Consider the following 20,763-nt stretch of genomic DNA (forward strand, 5'->3'; position numbering starts at 1 on the left):
CTGAATGTACTTTCTTAAAATCAGATTTTAATTTTAATTGCTAATCAAATTTAAGTGCCTGCTTTTTATTTCACCCCATCCCTTCAAAATGAGAATGACAGAGCAAGATTGTTTTGGGACAGCTTTAGCTGGTGAGCTACCAAGCATGAATTTTATGACCAAATAGGCATTAGCACCACTGCAGTACTGTCCCTACCCCCTGATGGGAGGAAGAGAGAGAGAAAATTCAGGGCAGCATTGGACTTTGAAGGAAGCGAGGCAGAGAGAGAAAGAGAGAGAAAAGAGAGAGAGAGAAAGAGAGACCCTTTGAAAAGAAGCAAAAGCTATAATGCAGCAGTCTGCAGCCAGCTCCACTCATGTCTACACAAAACGTCCGTCAGCAACAGAGGGCCTAGAATTGGAGCGCATTCGCTATGTATGTGATCACTGACTGTTTCAGAACCACGGAGAGCTCCACTGATACCACCAGCTCAATCAGCATTGATTTCAGCACCACGGACAGAGTCGCTGCTAGAACCACTGCAATCCAATCACGACACTTGTACCACAGTGCATTTAATAAGGGAGATGTTTGTGTAATCGATTCAACAGCTGCCATCTGTAATGTGTGCGAAACACACATGCGTGCATCCAATTTTTCACCACTCAGAATGAGTGCAGGTTCTGCTTTACTGCAGGGGGTTGATAAGAACGCATGCGAGAGGAGGTCAGGTACGAGCTAATTTAATTCCTTTCTCGCAGGCTTGAGCTGAACCTGTAGGCACGAAGCTCCTTTAGAAACTGAGACCTTGCATAAGAGACCATCTTTTCTCTTTCTAAAAGGTAAATGACATGAAATGCACCAAAGCTCGGCTTTTGTTAGTAATTATTCCTATTATTTCAGAGAATCTAAAACGCAGGGAGTGACAATGTGGAAATGAAATAAAACGAATGGTTAAATAGGAAAATTAAATAAAATTAAGCAACAGAAAAAACAACAGTTCATAGGAAAGACAAGCACAATAATTTGATGGTTGCAGGCTGTATCAGCCAGTACACTGCAAATAAAATAAAATAAAATAAAAAAATAATAAAATAAAATAAAATAAAAAATAATTTATAAAATAAAATAAAATAAAATTAAATTAAAAATAAAATATAAAATGAAATAAAATAAAATAATCACGTGTAATTTTCTGACATAAAAAATAACTGGTAATTTTAAACCTGAGTCATTGTGAAAATCAGAAAATCCCTTGATATTTGCACAGTGTATTAAATTTGCACTTTACTTAAAGTGTAGGGAGATGACAGTGCCTGACCATCTACAAACACACACATTCACACACTGCTGTCTGTAGTTCCTCAGACAGACACGGAAAGCATTATCATTCTCCTCACAGCAACCTTGCAGCACGAGCCTTTGCCAAAGCTGCACACACACACACACACACACACACACACACACACACACACACACACACACACACACACACACACACACACACACACACACACACACACAAACACAATTTTTAATTATGTCATTGCTCCAAATGCTTCCATGTCACATGCGCACCATATACATCAAAACCATCTTTAATTATGATGTTACAAGAATATCTGCACTCTGACATGTTGTACATTCCACACACACTCAAGCAGTAATCAGTTACTGGTGCATGATTGATGACACAGACACACACATACATACACACACCAGTGACCACTAAAAAGACACATTTGCTTATCCTCTGCACACACACGCGCACACACGCACGCACATAAATGCTGTTGCAGGATCAGACCACTCACCCTGGCTGTTGGGTCCCCCATCGCCTTCTTCACATTCATTGAGGTTGTTCATCATTTTGGAGGATGGAGCACAGATTCCCTGCTAATGCTAACACTGCTGCTGTGTCCACCAGCCAACGGATGTACCAGCCTCACACACACTCGGATGGAGGAGGAGAAGGCTAGTGGTTCTCTGCCTCTCTCCTCTCAAGAAAGCGAGCAGTGCTGTGCTTTGGCAGACTGGAGTCCTCTACCGTTTGCTGCCTTGCGTATTGAGTCTCTCTCTCTCTCTCTCTCTCTCTCTCTCTAGGAGGAGGGGGACAGAGAGGCTGCAGGGACGTAAATGATGGAATGCTTAAGAGCACTTTTTTTTCTCTCTCGAACACTCACAGAGCATGTCGTCTCTGCTTTTCTCTCTGCTCTGCAACCACTGCCTGACGCCTGCGCTTCACTGTTGTTCACGATGCGATGATCAGGAATTCCCTGATGCGTATACCAAGCTGTTGCAGTTTCTCTGTCATCATGTCAGACTGCATTCATTTCTGAAAGATCTGAAATATCATATCATATAAAAAAAATGTGTGTGGTCTACTACTTTATTTATTTGGTGGTTATTAAAAAAATATGCAAAAGCTATCTATGTTTGAGCTGTCTGGGGTCACCACAGCGGAATGAACTGGCAACTTATCCAGCATATGTTTCACGCAGCGGATGCAATTCCAGCTTTAACTCATCTCTGAGAAACATCCACACACACTCAATCACACCCATATGCTACGAACAATTTAGCCTACCCAATTCACCTGTACTGCATGTCTTTGGACTGTGGGGAAAACCGGAGCACCTGGAGAAAACCCATGCGAACGCAGGGAGATCATGCACTACCTACTGCGCCACCGCGTCACCTATGTTTAATTTAATTTAATATATATTTTTTATTTCATTCATTCATTTATTTTCTTTTTGGCTATAGTCCATTTATTAATCGAATGTATTTTTAATTCTTTATTTATTTTTCTTAATGTTAATTTATTAATTTAATTAATTAATTTGTTTATTTTATTTTAAATATGAATGCTGTTTCTCCACACTAGGTTAAAATAGCTGTTTGCTATGTCATTGCTAAGATGTTGAAAGCAGTTTTACATATTTTGCTAGTTTCTTTGCACTTTGGGTGGTTTCTAATTAGCAACATTTATTTATTATGATACTGTTGCTCTTTTTTTTTTGCTTGAAAGAGGAAGACAATTTGATACAAGATTATTAGTTTTAATTAAATAAAATCAACCAATCGATCAAAAATCATCGAAACAAAAAACAGACGTTTACTTCTTATGTAAACATAAGAAAAATGTTTACTTTTTTCTTGCCATTAGACTCCACTACAAAAAATAAATTAATAAAAATTTTTTGACAGTAGCACGAAAAAGCATTTTAAAAATTTAATACGGTTAATTTAAATTTCAAAATAATGATGCAATATAATGAGGTTTACGTTAATGTATTACCATTTGCAGTTGTATAAAGTATTATTATTTATTCATTTTCTTTTTGGCTTAGTCCTTTTATTAATCTGGGGTCGCCACAGCCAAATGAACATTATGCAGCGCATGTTTTACACAGCGGATGCCCAACCAACCCACTTCACTAAACCCAACCAATAGTGTTTTAAAAAGCACCGATTGACCAGCGTCCAAGCACTTTCCCAAACCCAACCAACATTGTCTTCAAAAGCAATCCAGAAAAAGACCCTCACGGCAGCCTGATTTTTTACAATGTTCTCAAATTTTACCACATTCTCACCCTGTTTGTTAGTTGTTTACTTTATTTTTTGTCATTAGTTTTTCTTATCTGCTTTCAAAAACCGTTCTTCACCAAACTTGAATCCATTTGTTACAGTCAACTCTGCTCTGTGTCGGCATCATACCACCCCTTGGCACTCTTTTCAAAGATAAGACTCTTTTCGTGATTTCCAGAAATCTTTATGCGCAACACAGGCTCATTCTGAAAACGTAGTCCCTTGGATGTTTCTGGAGACCACAAATTATGTAGCCTAAGGTACGTATGGCTGCATTCCATTGTTGAAGCAAATGATACGAGAAGGTACGAGGCAGTTCCTTTTCGCGCTTACCGGCTGACCGCTTACCTCTGTGTGGAGGGCTTTCCCGCTTTCAGTTTGTCCAGTTAGCTTGTTGTGGATGTCGGCGGACTTGAAACACAGAGAGGAGTTGACCACGATGACAGGGTTTGAGTCCAGGGAAGAGCGGTTCCAGATATCAAGTAAGACAAAAACATATACAAAAAATAAAATAAAATTAAGTGAATAACAGGGTGAGAAGGTGGTAAAATCTGAAAATGTGGTAAAAATCAGACGAGAGCTTTTCTTTTTTTGGACGGCTTTTGTAAATGGTTGGTTGGGTTTACGAAGTAAGTAGGTGGGCAGGTCAATCAGTAAAATTGGTTTGGTTTAGGGAAGGAGGAGGGCGGGTCAGTCGATTGGTCGGTCGCCCAGTTGATCATTTAGTCAGCCAGACAGACGGTCGGTCGACAGCGGCCTCTGGTGGGTAAACGCGAGAACAGCACGGGTGCAAACAGCACTCGCGAGAGACATTTGAGATGCAAAAAAGTGCACACAGTGGCCTCTCCTGGATTCGCTAAAACAAAAACTGCAAAAATACGTACCTCCTGGGATGTATTTTGCAGTCTCCAGAAACGTCTACGGGACTACGTTTTCAGAATAAGCCTGAGTTGTATATAGGGGTGTGAAGAATGAACCTATGTTTTTATAAACATGTATGTTAATAAATGTTGCAACAAATATTAAATTAATTTTCACAATACCTAATGAATTGTATCATGTGAATTGTATTAACTGAAAATACTGTAGTTACCCCTATTTTCTTTTCTGCAAAAAGTGATTTTATTTAAAATCAAATAGGAGCATTCATATTACAACTCAAAGCCATTTTTTAGACATACTGTATGAATCAAACACCTCAGCTTTCTCTCTTAATGTTTCAATATGTGATGAAATACTTATGAGGCATAAGTCATGTAAGGAATGATTACCAAAGGCTTTTACGGGCTCTATGTCACGCTACAGGTTGTGGATTACTTAAGCGATGTGGAAATCTTGCTTTCTGATGTCTTTTCTGCACACTTTCCTTCTGACCTCTGAGCGGTAAACTCCACCGAGTCTTCCTTTTGAGAGCTTTCTATAAATATAGAGAATAAATTAAGGTATGGGGAACTTTTTTCTTTCAAAGTGCAGGATGGTGAGAAAGGGCAGGAATGAAAAACATACAAATGGTTGGACACATAAATGATAGAATGCACTTAAGGATCTGCTCAGAGAGTCAGAAAGGGGGAAAAGAGAGAAATATTGATGGATAAAAGCCACTGTGTGAAAAATGGAGAGGACAAAGCCTACATATATGGGCTTTGGAACTAGGGCATAGAACAACTTATATATGTGCATATAGAGTACTACAGTCTAAAACCACACTGCATTCAACATCTAATTTAGACTTGGAAAAGAAAATGTAGGCACAAAAAACAAAGATATATAGCTTATATGAGTAATATCACATGAGTAGCACTGTGATAAGGTTGTATATATCAGCACTGCTTTGATTCAAGGTCGTAGACAGATGATCATTTACAGCGAAGCAATGAGCTGTTGCTAAATGAAAAAGCTCACTTTAGAATTAGTATTTTATAATTTTATTTCTTCTAGTAATAATCTTGAGCAAATAACAGATGGTGACATCTAAATTTTGCATTAAGATTCACCCAAAATGAATTTTTTTACATATCTCCACAATACAGGCATCCATTATACCCCTCAATAACTGTTTATTAGAAGGGTGGTCTAGCTAGGGAATGTAAGGTTAAATGGCCGTTGATGTCCTGCAAGTCCCATCTCCGAAATGATTGAACAACATTTTCAAATAGGCACTATTCTTACAAATTAATGACATTTTTTGAAATCTAAACAATCTCTACAATCTGACCTAAAAAGTCTCAGAAATACATTAAGAGTTTTAAAAGCTGTCAAACTGTAGTACGTTTAGCTTTTCGCTTGACACTTGCTGCAGGCAGAGTGATACACAGAGGTGACCCTTCTGAAAAAAAAACAGCATATCCTGGTTTTAAATCTGGTTTCCTGGTTTAAGCCGGTGTTCTGTCTATTTTTCCTACCTTGTCAGATTGTCCTACCTCCCATTCAAAAAGTAGGTAGCACATTTTGATGACACAATTTGTTACCCATCTGATTTTGCTACTGGTGTAAACTTTAATGTGGTGTAGTGTGATATGGAGCTGTAATATCACCCTAATATTATACCCAATCCCTAACCCCATCCTAAGAACCATTCAAATACAGTGTGGGTAGCATGATCTGATGGGTAGGATAAAATGTCATGACACCAGTTTTTGCTTGTCATGAGCTGGTGTAAGCTAATTCTTGCTGGTTATGTGCTGGATCTTTTATAGAAAATAGCAAGAATGAGCTTAAAGAATGAGCTTAAACCAGTTAATTTTCAATTCAATTCATCTTTATTTCTATGGCACTTTTACAATGTAGATTGTGTCAAAGCAGCTTAACATAGAAGTTAATGACCAGCAAGACAGATTAAACTAGTAAACAACCATCAAAGCTACCCAGAGCACCTTGAAGTCAAAATAACATGAAACTGATATCAAGAATGCTTTCAAAAAACATGTCAAAAATGAAAATCGATGTCAAAACCTCAACGTCCATTTGACATCAACACAATGTTCTTTTGACCATCAAGATAACAACACAATGAGTATGATTCATTTGATATTATTAATCTGAAAGGTTCAATTACAAAAGACAAATTTACACTAGATTTAGTATGACATGTAACTTATTTTTTGTTGTTAATTTGTATTTGCATGTAAACTAATAATTCAAAAATTATTACAGGGCAGTCCTAAAATAGATTTTGACATGTTTTTGAAGCCAATAATAGATGTCAATTTGATGCCTTTTGACATTAAGGTAGTCATTTGACATCAAATGGATTGTTTTAATGTCGATTTAACAATAATCTGTCTACTGGGCTACCTTAACAGCACATACTGTTTTTTTTTTCTTCTTCTTCTTTTCTTTTCAGAAAGGGAAGAGGCTGGATCAGAGCTGATACTACAATATCACCTATATATTTTTACAATAAATATAGAACTTTACCACAGTGGTTGGGTTTCATCTGTGGATGAGTTTCATTCTAATACAGAAAATTACGTAATTACTAGTGCTGTCAATAAATAATAATAATAAAAAAAAACTAATTAATCACACTTTTTTTTTTTTTTGCAATTAATCACTTAGTTAAAAGATTGAAACTTGTAATTTTGGCTTATTAAAATGTAAAATGTTAATTAATGTAAACTCAAGACAAATAAACCATTTAAATTCATGTTTAACTTGTAACACATATTTCTTCCTGTAAGCAACATACCTGCAATAAACCATCCAGATCCTTAACGTGTTGGTTTGAAAGCCATATTTACAGAAATAAAAACACGGGAATGTAAGTGCCACTTGAATTTTAAAATCAATGCCAATAAAAAACAAAAATGATTTCCATGTTGGATGATTTAATTTGATTAATATTTATTATTTAATTTGACAGCTACAGCAAATAAAATTGATAACGCGTGTTTTAAAATACAGGCATTGCAAATATGGAAATTAGAAAAGTATAATAAAGTAATGAATACAAACAATTGTACTCATTGAAAAGTTATGCTGCTGAGAGCTGAGAACATAAAATAGAAACAATTTTCCTCAGTCCTCCTTACATTCAGCCAGTTGCTGAGAGAGCCCTTTTCTTTTAAATGATGTGACCTGACAGTAAGAACAGTCTCCCACAAGAAGGGTTGGGTACTGAAACCCGTATGCACCGGACCGAATCAGTTTAAGAAATTTGGTGGCTAATTTTGGTGACACTGGTGCTGCGACAAGGATGTAAGAAGCATCAAGAGGTACATCAAATCACACATAGGTATGCATTATCACACTAAAAACTATAAAATTCTTAAAGGGACTTTGGTCACACCATCTCTAAACATTTAATTCTACAGTAAACAACTTTAAGGGATATGGACACCATTGGTGATGTTAGGTGTTCTTTTTGCAAGGGAATGCATGCATGTAGGAAATCGTGGAGCACAGCGCGTCCGTTAAGCGACTCCCTTCAGATTCATCAACACTCATGATTGTGCTCATCAAACTTGCTTAAACTAAGCGTTTTAAAGTATAGCTATATTTTACAAGCAATGATTCTGACACAGCAATGTGAAGCAGATGCATTATAAAAAGTTGTGCGTAAGGGTGAAACATGGAATCAACTTAAAGACAGAGGAATGACTTTGTCTTTAACAGCTTTCACTGAGTATGTTTACATGGACACCACTCTGATTTAAATATAAATAAGGCAATACTCTGATTAAGAGTCTACCATGTAAACAGTGATTTTTGATTAGACCTACAGGGCCTAAGACCACAGATACCAGCGTACGAAATGCAGAGGATTTTTCTTTTCTTTTCTGTGCGGTATCAAACTCTATTAAAACAACACGTTCTCACTCCCAACTCGTCACATACTGACGCTTGGTCAGGAACCCTCGGCGTCAGTTATTGACGCACAGGGTACCCCTTTAGCGTCATATTTACGCCCTATTCACACGGGGCTTCAGCGTCAACGCTTGACAGAGGGCGTGTCTGAAGTTGGAGCTGAAACGATCGTCATAGAAGCGTCAGCCAATGAAATTCAGTCAGCAATAGGCCACTGTCTGAGCTGGTGTATTTGCATACAGCGATCTGATTGGCTGACGCTTCCGTCGGCGCTTGAAAAGTTGAGCTGGTCCCAACTTCTGCAGCGAGGAACGCTTCTGAAGCGGCGCCGACGGATCCACAATGCAGTTCGGCAACGCCTGACGTCACCCATTCAAAGTGAATGGGAAGCGTTGACGCTGACGCCCCGTGTGAATAGGGCGTTAGACGTGCAGGGATTCCCTATAGAATCTGTGCATGAGCCTGACGCCTGTTTCACACCGCAAGCGTCAGCGGCGCGTGAGCAGAGCGTGAGCAGCGCGTGTGTTTTCGGCGTCCATGTTAACAGATTAGAGCTTTCATACCGCACGCAGCAGCAGCGCGTCAGTGCGAGGCGTGAGCGTCGCCGAAGCAGCAGTGCAGCGATAGTTTCGGCGCTGGGTCTATTTTTGACGCGCTGCTCACGCTCAATTAAAGTGACAGTGCATTGAGAATGACCAAAACACATTGAATGACAGTAAAAACTAACAATTTTACCCAATAAATGCGTTAATAATGTCAAATGGTTTATATATAGTCATTCAAATGAACTTAAAACGATTAAAAACGGCAACAAACATTTATTTAGGCCCGAACTACAAAACCAAATGTAAAACTATTTTACTATCAGTTTTGCTTAAGTTGCACACTAGTGTTGTAGGAGAGGGGAAATGGAATATTTACGGGATTTGTAGTCCATAGCGAAGTGTATTGTGGGTAGTGTAGTGCGACACGCATGCTGGATTATGTGAGCTCGCTGTGTTCTGTGCAGCTAGCAGAGCAAGAAAGTTTTAATCGGCTTTGTTTTATGTTCACTCGAATTATTCCTACCGGGAGCTGTTTGCACTGTGAATCTGACAACACGAAAATAAGTAAAAGAATGGCATGCATTAATTACTTTTGTCCGTCTCATCATCTGCACGAGCATGAATTAACGAGCTGTTTTTCTGCCGCTGGACATCACTGAAGCGGAGAAATTAACACTAGTTTGATCAAGTATAAATATCATTATAACTATATTGTATAAATATGATTATAACTAGGTCTACAGTAACCTGATAATCAAAAAACAAATGACATGATATCACAGGCGATTGTCTTCTGACTGTAGACACTTCTCATATAAGTTAGCTTTAGAAGCATACAGTACTATTTGATCTATAAAATTTGTAAAATAAACATTTTCAGGTTAATGAAACAGCATAGGAGGGGCCTTGGTACAGATGAAAAGTTTAAAAAGTGTATTTGTATATAGAGGGGTAACTAGATAGAATAGACAGAGATAGGTTGATCTCAGCAGCAGCTGCCGAAGAGCTGCGCGCTGCAGACGCAGCTGGTGTGAAAGGCAAACGCCTGCGTGCTGCTACTGCTCGACATACGCGCTGCTCACGCTCTGCTCACGCGCCGCTGACGCTTGCGGTGTGAAACAGGCGTGAGGCGTCATATGGAGACGCTGGAGGCTCGTATAATTACCAATAGATGTCAACGCAATTTTTAAAACCTGATTTACGCCTATTATCTTAGTTTTCTTATTTTAAAAATATGTAATTTTTATTTTGTTCATGAAAAGCGTCTGTAAACGGGGTCGAAACTACTGTATGAATAAACTTCGGCCCACGTGACATCCCTTCACGGTGAGTTTAACGCCGCTCTGCTATTGGTCAAACTGCATCAGCGGTGAGTTCTCAGATGAGTTCAACTGTCAACATTAAATATTACGTTAATGCTGCATAATATATTTTTATTGGAGATTAGTTGGTGTTTATAAATATGTTATCATTTACTTTATATTTAATGAGTGAAAATATATTCGGTTGTCCAGTTTAGGGTAACTATGCCTAATAAAACTTTGATTCATTCATATTATTTATTATTTTTTTACTTTAAAAAAATATTAAATTTCAAGTACTAAGTTTAAAAATGTTTTCGGCTGATATTTTTCATTTTAAATTATTTATTAAAGTTGGGGTCATTGTATGTGGCGATCTATTTTTTACAGTCTATGCTCGCTATCCCAAGGTTCATTGCGATGCAAGGTTCACTGCGGTTTTCCACAAGGTAAGTAAAAAGTAAACAAATAAACACGATTTGTTGATAAAGCATGTACTGTGAACTAGCGACGTTATCTAATTACATCAAGTTCATTTATTAAAAACATATTTTTCTCACATATAACGTTGGTCATGCATTAGAACAATATATACATTTTAAGATAAGGAACAGTGTAACCAGATTGTTGTTTTCCACAATAGAATTCGTGCAAAATCTATATATAATATGCAATATGCAACTCTAATAATACAAATGTATTCGTAATTGTTTCAATATTAAAGAACATCAAGTGTTTCCAAAGGTTTATTGTAAAAACAATTATTTTCCATGCCTTAAAACACACACACACACACACACACACACACACACACACACACACACACACACATATATATATATATATATATATATATATATATATATATATATATATATATATATATATATATATATATATATATAGCATAACAAAAGCTCAAGTATAACTTAAGCTGATGTATGTCACACAATGAATATCATACACTATTACCAGTACAATTTGGCCTTTACCAATTTATTTAATAAAAGAAAGAATCTATCATCTCTAAATTGTGGTAAAGAGGCACAACAAGCTGTCTTCTTTTCAAATATTATGTCAGTCAGGATGGTAATGGTAAAATTCAAGGATTACCTTGCACCTTCTCAGAAATTTACCATTGATCATATGTATTACAAGTGGCTGGATTGTTTTTAACACAAGCAACGTTTTTTTAAATCATTATCTTAAAGAGATTAAGGCTCATTTTGGACTACACTTACATTACTTTACAACTGCTTAATGCAGTACTGATGTATCTAGTAGTTTAGTGGGTTTAACTAATGTCACATCTGTTTTTATTCATTTCAGATGCAGAAACTTTTGACATATGAATTCATCTTGACTAAGGGTAATGTTTTTGTTCAGAATTAATCATTATTTAAAATCATTGTATTTTCTTTGTTATTATGTACAGATTTTAAAAGAATGTACTTTCTTTTAATAAAGAACTCTTCACAGCACTGCAGCTAAACAGTCACAACCTCACAGAGCTGCACAACTGCCCCACTCAAGATCAGTGTTGAAGCTGGAACCTCATCTTGTGTACAGCAAAGGCAGAGCTGAAAATTCACTGTTTGTCTTGTATTGTGTGGTAAGTCATAGTTTTATTAATTTTTTTATTTTATTGCAACACTAAGTAGTCCATTCTGTGGCCAATATGATATAAAGGGCCTAAAATGGGACTGATGTGATCATTGTTTTGATTTCTAGATAAGTACTCATGGGGCTACACATGCAGCTGAAGTTAGCTTCATTGAGTAGGACATTTCTTTCAGTATACTCTTAAAGAGATTCACCCAAAAATGAAAATTCTGTCATTATTGACTCATCCTTCACTTGTTCCAAATATGTCTGACTTGCTTACTTCAGTTAAACACAAAAAAATTATATTTTAAAGAAAGATGAAAACCTGCAAACATTAACTTCCATAGTATTTGTTTTTTCCTACTATGTATGTCAATGTTTTCAGCTTTCCAGCTTTCTTCAAAAAACTTCCTTCATGTTCAACACAAAGTAACTTGGAAGTTTTTAAAAAAGGTTTACAACCACTTAAAGGAGAGTAAATAGTGAACTATTCCTTTAACCCAATCTAGTTGACTTTACTAGAAAATTGTATAGAAACCCAGTGGCTTAAACCCCTTACATTTTATACAAGGTACAACTTAACAGCCATACTTGAATTAAAATATTACTGTAAGTTCAAGAAGATTGTAAAGGTTGTAGGTTAATTTAAAGTGGGCTGTTTAGTTTCACCTTGTGTAAAAACATAAAGGATTTAAGGCAACATGTTTCGATGCAGTTTTCTAATAAAGTCAACTAGTTTGAGTTAAGAGTGTAATGGGTTATAGTAATAGCAGTGAATCATGCAGGCATAAAATAAATGTTTAGCCATGTAAAGCAATAAGCTTGTTATAATTTAGAAATATTTTTAGGGTGGAGCACAGTATGCTGTTGTAGTTTTCATATAATTGATGAGTCAAACATGAGATGTGTTTTAAATTGCAAGACGTGAATTAACAATATGTTCATCAAGATTCAAATCTTGCATCTTATATTTTTTAAGGTTTTGGCCCAATAATACCCATATTCTGCTATTTAAAAAATCATGCTGGAATTTGTGTCAGCATTCCCTTCAATGAAAACTACAACAGTGGACATCAGTGGTGATAAAAATGTATGAGAAGGATAAGGGTGTTCATAATGAGAAGTGCAGTCACTATCCTGATCTCTGAGTTTGTAGAACTGACAGATCTGCTTGGAATAAATGGAAACATGCTGGAAATGTTTAACCTATTATACAGTTAATTCAAGAGTGCCAGGTTTAATGACACTTTACATATATAAATAAATATCACTGAACTTTCTAAATGAAACCTAACACTCATTCTTTGTTCAGTAATGATGTTGTGCACTTCTAATACTTTACAGTGGCAAAACCTGGAATAACACATGGGAGCCCTCCAGGAATTCCTGACACTTTACGCCCAAGTCTCCTCATGCTAACCGGATTGCAATATGACAGTCTAGTCAGCATAAACACCTGGACTCACCAAGCACACTTTGGTTCTCAGTGTTTTGTAAAAATAGTTTTTGCTATTCTTCAGTAAATACTTCAATATGTTTTGAACTTATTCTACTTTTGATGTTTAAGTTCAGAAAGTTGTTATTATAAACATAATTTGCATTTGTCATGAACTTGACTTCTTGTTGTTGTGAAAGCTGTTTATTATGATGGCATTTCCAAAGGCATCATTTGAAAAGATTTTTTGCAGTGCAGTTTTACTTGAGCTTGACATACCAGATGTATGACATGAATAAATATCACAAAATAAATATAATAATAATAATACAAAATATACATTTCCTTCAATTATAATTGTTTTTAATCATTTATATATGTATGGTAATATATTATTGCATTAAAAACTTATAAAATATATATTTTTGGTTAAAATATATATTTTTGCATTTTTGTGTGATTTTTATTATTTATTTTTATTTGTGGCATTATAAATAAATTATAAATGTTTCATTAAAAATGTATTGTGTTTATTTGCATACTCATTTACAATGAACTACTATTTATACTATTTAATGGGCACTATATTTGTCATTTAAGTTTGACATATATTTATATTTGTATACCTACAGGATGCAGTGTTTAGTTACAGCAAATGCTTGAAATGTTTTCAAACATTAAGCTTTTTTATTATTTTATTATTCGTTTCAAATTAAGTATACTGCCTATGATCTAGTTTTACTATGATCATTTTGCACATCAGGTTACCCCCACAAAGTAATCTCACGGTAAATATACTTTTGTATTTTTAATAAGACAATAAATAACATGTAATATTAATACACATTTTGATATTTAAGTTATATTATAAGGTTATAATCAACCTTCAGCCGGAAGATTACCAAATAGAGACAAAGTGTGACGTAGATTGCGACGTTGTGATTGGACTATAACTTCAAAGCCAAATTAAAAGATCCTTCGTGTTGCTAACTATGTTTTGCTAACTTTGCCACTTTACTAACAGTGTCCTTTATCAATGAGTTATCGCTGTGTTTTAAATAGTTAACGATTAACCAAGATCGTAACCCTAAACTTAACCCTAACTACACCTTTCAAGGAACTACAATTTGTAGCGCCATGTCTTTCCCCTCCCATCTATACAGCGACAAAGGATTGTGGGTTAATGTAGTTTAAAGCCTTTTTGTAATAAAATGGAACAGATACAAATTTTAATGAACTAAAGACTATCTGAATAAGGTAATTGTGCATATATTTATGACATATATGAAAGCCAGGCATAAATTTGTTATTTTACAATGAGTATTTTTTAAACAGCTTTTATTGACTTGATCAGTATATATCAGACTATTATATCCAACATTATTTATTGAACGTAGCATAGGTAATAGTCTTGCTGATATTCTCTCACTCATTTCTCGTTTGAAATGAATGTGAATACTTTTTCCTTTTCTACGGGGCTCTACTCATCCCTTTTGAGTAAAAGGGCAGTTAACCTATGTAGATGTATTATCTTCAACATGGACAAGAAATTGTATTGTCACATGTACAGTTGTGGTAAAAAAAAAAAAAGTTGTAAAAATAAGCTAAACATTAGTATCCTCTTTAATCACAAGTTATTAGCAATAGTAATTATGTTCATCACAAATATTATGAGTTCAGAATAATATGTGTGGATGTAATTCTGTAAGTGTGTTTCATTAATGGTCATCATGTGATGTTTAATTGTTTTCACTTTATTTGAAATATGGATAAAAGCTCTTTTAAAATATGTAAATGTTTATAAATAAAACCTTTTTAAAGACATGTATTTGTTTAAAAACCACTCTTTATCTGATTATTTTTACTTACTAAATCTTCAACTGTTTGTGTAACAGTATGATTTGATGACAATGGATGAACTTGTGTTTAATAATGATTCCACATAATGTCTTTGTCCTGCATGTGGGTTAATTTGTTAATTATTTTTTTATGATCAAATGATTGTAAGATTTGCTGCATTGTAAGAATCATGAAAATATTGAGAAATGAGGTAACAATGATGAAAAGATATCCTTTCAAATGCTGCGAATAGTTCAAACCTCCAAATGATTAAAAATACATAGCCATTAACCAACAAAATAAAAATGCAAACCTTTAAATCATCTAAACTAGAAGTAAAATAGTTCTGTGCTGTATTTATAAGTTACTGTGTAGTTCTATGTCTACCAAAAATACATATTTCAATACATATTTTATTTTCATTCATTCATTTTCTTTTTGGCTTAGTACCTTTATTAACCAGGGGTCGCCACAGTGCTATGAACCGCCAACTTTTCCAGCATGTTTTTATGCAGCAGATGCTCTTCCAGCCGCAATCCATCTCTTGGAAAATATTTTATTTTTTATCTTGCATTCAATAAAACATTATACAAAGTTAATTTTTATTTTCAGAATAACAACAGTCGCACTGTTATCTCACAACAAGTGCAGCAGTTTTTTGTTAGACATTCTAACAAATTAATACAAATGTTTCAAAGGACAAAAATAAAAGGAGATTAATTTTTTTTTTTTTTTAGAAAAATCCATGAGGACCAAATGGATCCATCAGATCTTTGATGTAAATCATAGGTTAATTTGTTCAGAGGTAGAAGTGTGGTTGCCTGACTCAGCCACATATTGACTGGAGGTATCTGAGCAGTGGACCATAATAATGTACATTTTTTGGCCAAGTATATGCAAAAATTAAATTTATCATAAAAATGTATCATAAAATTAATATTTTAAAAGCTCTTAATGTCACTTAATGTAATAATTTCATTTTAATATAGAGTTCCTTAAATCGTTATATGTTGTAAGCAGTTAGGCATACAATAATGCTCTTAATTTACAACACTGATTGATTTTAGAGGAATGCTTACATACTGTACATATCTATGTATTTAAAAAAAAAAGACAATTTGGTTATAGATGACAATTTTATTTAATTTTTTACAGATTTTATTACATGCTTTAGATTCAGGGTTAAGGTCATCCTCTTCTGGATTACAGTAAAAGAAAATCCACAGTCAATGTCATACTCATCAGCTGGAGCTTTATTTAAAAAAAATCTATGTTCTCTGCTCCAGCCAAAACTTGCAGGTACCTTGCAGGTCTCTAGATTGCACCATCGTATTGTTGTTTATTTCTCAGTTATTTTGTTGCTTTTTGAGAATGATGATCCATAGACCTTTTAACCCCTCTTCGTTAAGGGCACATGTCGAATCTTAAAAGAAGAACACAACAACATAAAAATATATTAATATTCTTTGGACTGGGTAACCTTATGCTTATGTCTGTGCCAAAAAATACAAATACATACCAGTACATTTCAGTAGCAAACAAGCAAGAAAGTTCTTTGAAAGAACCAGGATGAGTTGAAAGGTATTTATAGTGGTTGACCATCTCTGCCACAAGAATCCACTGCTTCTCCTGAAGAATCCTGACCAGCAGGATGATGTTGAACACCCTCCTCTTTGTTGCTGGGTCAGCAGAGTCTGAAATATATTTATGAAAAGAAAGTTGTATAACAAGGATTATACGTCAACTTTTAAAGAATCAACACTGACAGAAGTCTAGTGTACATACCATGCAATATGACAAAGACATCCATATCACTTCTTTTTGTTGTCTTTGCTTCTGCTACTAAAAAAAAAATGACAGTAATAGTAACACAATTTTTCATGACTACATGTAATATTAATAAGAATTTCCTCACCCTCTGCCCACTCCTCTACATCACAGACCAAAGTCTTCCAATTGGTTTCCAGTCACTGCCAGTTTCATGGATTCTGTTTTGCAACTTGCTTTGCAGAGCTGTTGCGGTCTACAATGATAAGCAATCAAAAAAATCACAATACTATTTAAATAGGTTACTGAACAACTAAAACAAATTCAACTGGATATTGTTACCTTCTGATATCAACAGGTCAGCGAGATGGCCAAATTGTTGAATATCTGCTAATTCCAGCACATGACCATGAGAGTTACAGTAGCATGTCTGGTCACTGCAATCCTATAGAAGAAATATTGCACTGTTCAACCTCCTTCCCAAAAGTAAAACCAGGCATATCCTGGTATGCCTCACTCCATTTCACCTGGTTAACATATACAAACAAACAAACAAACAAACAAACAAATAAATAAATAAGTAAACCAATAAGTTTTGGCATTTACTTGTAGATCAGTTTAAGACAATCACATAGTTCATCTATCTCAGATATAAACTCATGTGATTAGGCATGAAACACACTAAAATCATGGGCTTAAAGATGGTGCTTAAACTTTGGACAGCTTTTTGCAAGTCTTTGGAGGTAGTGTCATTAGTTGATGTAGTCCACAAATCTTCCTGTCAATTCTTAATCCTTAGCTGTAAATAAACCTTCAAAAATGCCAGTGTTTGAAAAAGGAATGAAACAGTACAGAACAAGTGCATGACAGTTTATATCTTCTAATCTAATTTTCTTAGGTGAACATCACAGAGCTGTTTTCTTGTTAATTTAGTTTCAACACATACAGTTTAAAGTACCTCGTGCATTCTTGAAATGGTTATGCTTATGGTTCATATCTACTTAAATTGGCAGTATATCTAGTGTGGAAGCAGAACAGATGAAGGGCTCTTCCTTGCAAATACTATCCACCTTGTATTGCACAGACTCCCACTCAAGAATATCTCAGAAAAATGTCTGCTGAGATCTTAGCAGTCCATTAAAAATAATTATACCAACATATTTTCCACCAATGGAAAGAATATAAAAATATTTTAGGATATATTAATACTTGCATGACCAAATCTGAGATAAAAAGGCCATCAGTATGCCTTAGTTTAAATAAAACCAAAATTTTACTCTAGCCCACTGTCACCTAGGTCTACAGATACAGGGACTAATGGAAACAATGAAATACACACTGACAGTCACTGGAGCAAGGCCCTCTCACAGTTGGGAAGATTGGAGTTCCTATGAGCTGTACCAGATAAAAACAACAAAGAAATTAACATTTATAACATTTCTAACTTATCCTAAGACTAGTAGACAAGCAGCATAAGCAGTTCTAATTTCCTAAACCCCAATGTAGGCAGTTGATGGCCTATAAGGTGTCATAAAATCAGACAAAACAAAATACTTTCTGAAAAAGAAAAAAAATGGTTGGCCACTATCAACACCCAGAACAATTAGTTTTAAACAGTTAGGCCACAATATTTTGTGAGCTTATGCTGTAGTTTTTTAATGTTTGTCATAAACAATAGTAATAGTAAAACTAATGCGTTTCTTTCTGTTATTACAATAGTAGTGAAAGAATAAATGCATTTTATCTCATACAATCACATATGCCTAAACAATGTAGATATTTAATATACATGGAATGAAAAACTTCACTAACCCTTGACTGATTCCAGAGTGGTCTTGGCCTTCCTTACATGGTGGTGCTTTCTGCAGATCACCAAGTTGTCATCAAAACTTGAGCTTATAATTGAGATCTTGATGATAAATCTGAGTATTGAGGAATCACTCATGGTGATAGGCAGAAACAGGCTGAAAGACACAAGAATTAATCAAACAAATATAAATGTGTTAACAGAGATAGAGAGAGAGACAAGTGCAATTTAACATATAAACATGGGTAAAGTGATTTTACTTTTTGCTTATTAGAAAACAAAATTGGATTTTTAAAGAAATCTAAAGAACCTGAAAAGAGCAAAGAAAAAATATTCATATCTGAACAGTGAACACCTTATAATGTACACCTGTATATATATATATATATATATATATATATATATATATATATATATATATATATATATATATATATATATGTGTGTGTGTGTGTGTGTGTGTGTGTGTGTGTGTGTGTGTGTGTGGTAGATTAAGCTATTTTTTTGTTTAGTTTTGTGTTGTACAATGAATAAAATGTGCTCAGACGGGCAAAATTTCTGCCTTTTTCCTTTAAAGGCATGGAAAATAATTGTTTTTACAATAAACCTTTGGAAACACTTGATGTTCTTTAATATTGAAACAATTACGAATACATTTGTATTATTAGAGTTGCATATTGCATATTATATATAGATTTTGCACGAATTCTATTGTGGAAAACAACAATCTGGTTACACTGTTCCTTATCTTAAAATGTTTATATTGTTCTAATGCATGACCAACGTTATATGTGAGAAAAATATGTTTTTAATAAATGAACTTGATGTAATTAGATAACGTCGCTAGTTCACAGTACATGCTTTATCAACAAATCGTGTTTATTTGTTTACTTTTTACTTACCTTGTGGAAAACCGCAGTGAACCTTGGGATCGCAATGAACCTTGGGATAGCGAGCATAGACTGTAAAAAATAGATCGCCACATACAATGACCCCAACTTTAATAAATAATTTAAAATGAAAAATATCAGCCGAAAACATTTTTAAACTTAGTACTTGAAATTTAATATTTTTTTTAAGTAAAAAAATAATAAATAATATGAATGAATCAAAGTTTTATTAGGCATAGTTACCCTAAACTGGACAACCGAATATATTTTCACTCATTAAATATAAAGTAAATGATAACATATTTATAAACACCAACTAATCTCCAATAAAAATATATTATGCAGCATTAACGTAATATTTAATGTTGACAGTTGAACTCATCTGAGAACTCACCGCTGATGCAGTTTGACCAATAGCAGAGCGGCGTTAAACTCACCGTGAAGGGATGTCACGTGGGCCGAAGTTTATTCATACAGTAGTTTCGACCCCGTTTACAGACGCTTTTCATAAACAAAATAAAAATTACATATTTTTAAAATAAGAAAACTGTGATAATAGGCGTAAATCAGGTTTTAAAAAGTTTGTTGACATCTATTGGTAATTATACGAGCCTCCAGCGTCTCCATATGACGCCTCAGGCTCAGGCACAGATTAGGGAATCCCTGCACGTCTAAATATGACGCTAAAGGGGTACCCTGTGCGTCAATAACTGACGCCGAGGGTTCCTGACCAAGCGTCAGTATATGACGAGTTGGGAGTGAGAACGTGTTGATTAAAACAACACTCTTCCACCAGTCCTTATACTTAATACTCACATCAAATACCTTAATCACAAGACATGGACAATACAACCCAAGCTCATTCTGAAAACAAAGCCCTGCGGACATTTCGGTAGACCGTGATTTACGTGGCCGGGGGTACGTATGGCTGCATTTAGTTTTTTTAAGCAAACTCTACAAAGCGATGTGACGCTGGTCCTCTTTGCGCTCGCTGGCTGACGGCTCACCTCCTCCATGTTGAGGGCTTTCCCGATGCAACCAGTTTGTCTGGTTAGCTCGTCATGTTACGTTGGTGGAGCAGAGGCCCGGAGGAGGAGCCGGCCACGGCGACAACCGGGTTCAAGTCAGGGCAAGAGCGGTTCCAGATACCAGGTAAGACAAAAACAGAATCAAAAAAATTAAGCTAACGAGTTCGTA

At 35.1% G+C, this 20,763-nt stretch overlaps 1 protein-coding gene and 2 long non-coding RNA genes across 13 annotated transcripts in view; 1 reads left to right on the forward strand and 2 right to left on the reverse strand.

Annotated features, from left to right (window-relative positions):
* slc12a5b (solute carrier family 12 member 5b) overlaps nt 1–2,020 on the reverse strand; it is a 114,787-nt gene extending 112,767 nt beyond the window's left edge. For 4 of the 5 annotated variants that reach the window (XR_015497345.1, XR_015497344.1, XR_015497346.1 and 1 more), the window contains exon 1: nt 1,795–2,015. Coding sequence is in view for 1 of the 5 variants with exons in the window: in NM_001302243.1 (NP_001289172.1) it covers nt 1,795–1,849 (55 nt within the window). In the remaining 4 variants the exon portion in view is untranslated. 5 annotated transcript variants of the gene reach the window in all.
* An 8,612-nt stretch (nt 2,021–10,632) lies between these two features.
* On the forward strand, nt 10,633–13,311 carry LOC147842790 (uncharacterized). Of its 2 annotated transcripts, none has more exons than XR_015498263.1 (3): nt 10,633–10,672; nt 11,553–11,592; nt 11,691–11,829. It is a non-coding gene; the product is annotated as an uncharacterized LOC147842790 (long non-coding RNA). The 2 variants fall into 2 exon arrangements; XR_015498262.1 differs by lacking the exon at nt 10,633–10,672 and adding an exon at nt 13,173–13,311 and having other exon boundaries at nt 11,551–11,592; nt 11,719–11,835.
* Nucleotides 13,312–16,337: 3,026 nt separating this feature from the next.
* LOC147842791 (uncharacterized) lies at nt 16,338–20,191 on the reverse strand. 6 transcript variants are annotated; one of them, XR_015498296.1, is made up of 7 exons: nt 19,579–19,614; nt 18,682–18,833; nt 17,212–17,396; nt 17,018–17,125; nt 16,888–16,941; nt 16,622–16,796; nt 16,338–16,525 (listed from the first exon to the last, which is right to left on the reverse strand). It is a non-coding gene; the product is annotated as an uncharacterized LOC147842791 (long non-coding RNA). The 6 variants fall into 6 exon arrangements; XR_015498299.2 differs by lacking the exon at nt 16,338–16,525 and adding an exon at nt 20,004–20,191 and having other exon boundaries at nt 16,673–16,796; nt 16,888–16,944; nt 19,579–19,638; XR_015498295.2 differs by lacking the exon at nt 16,338–16,525 and adding an exon at nt 18,213–18,264 and having other exon boundaries at nt 16,673–16,796; nt 16,888–16,944.
* Nucleotides 20,192–20,763: the final 572 nt, after the last annotated feature.

The sequence above is a fragment of the Danio rerio genome, chromosome 8 (genome assembly GCF_052040795.2).
Source record: "Danio rerio strain M-AB ecotype USA chromosome 8, GRCz13ab, whole genome shotgun sequence".
Classification (NCBI taxonomy): domain Eukaryota; kingdom Metazoa; phylum Chordata; class Actinopteri; order Cypriniformes; family Danionidae; genus Danio; species Danio rerio.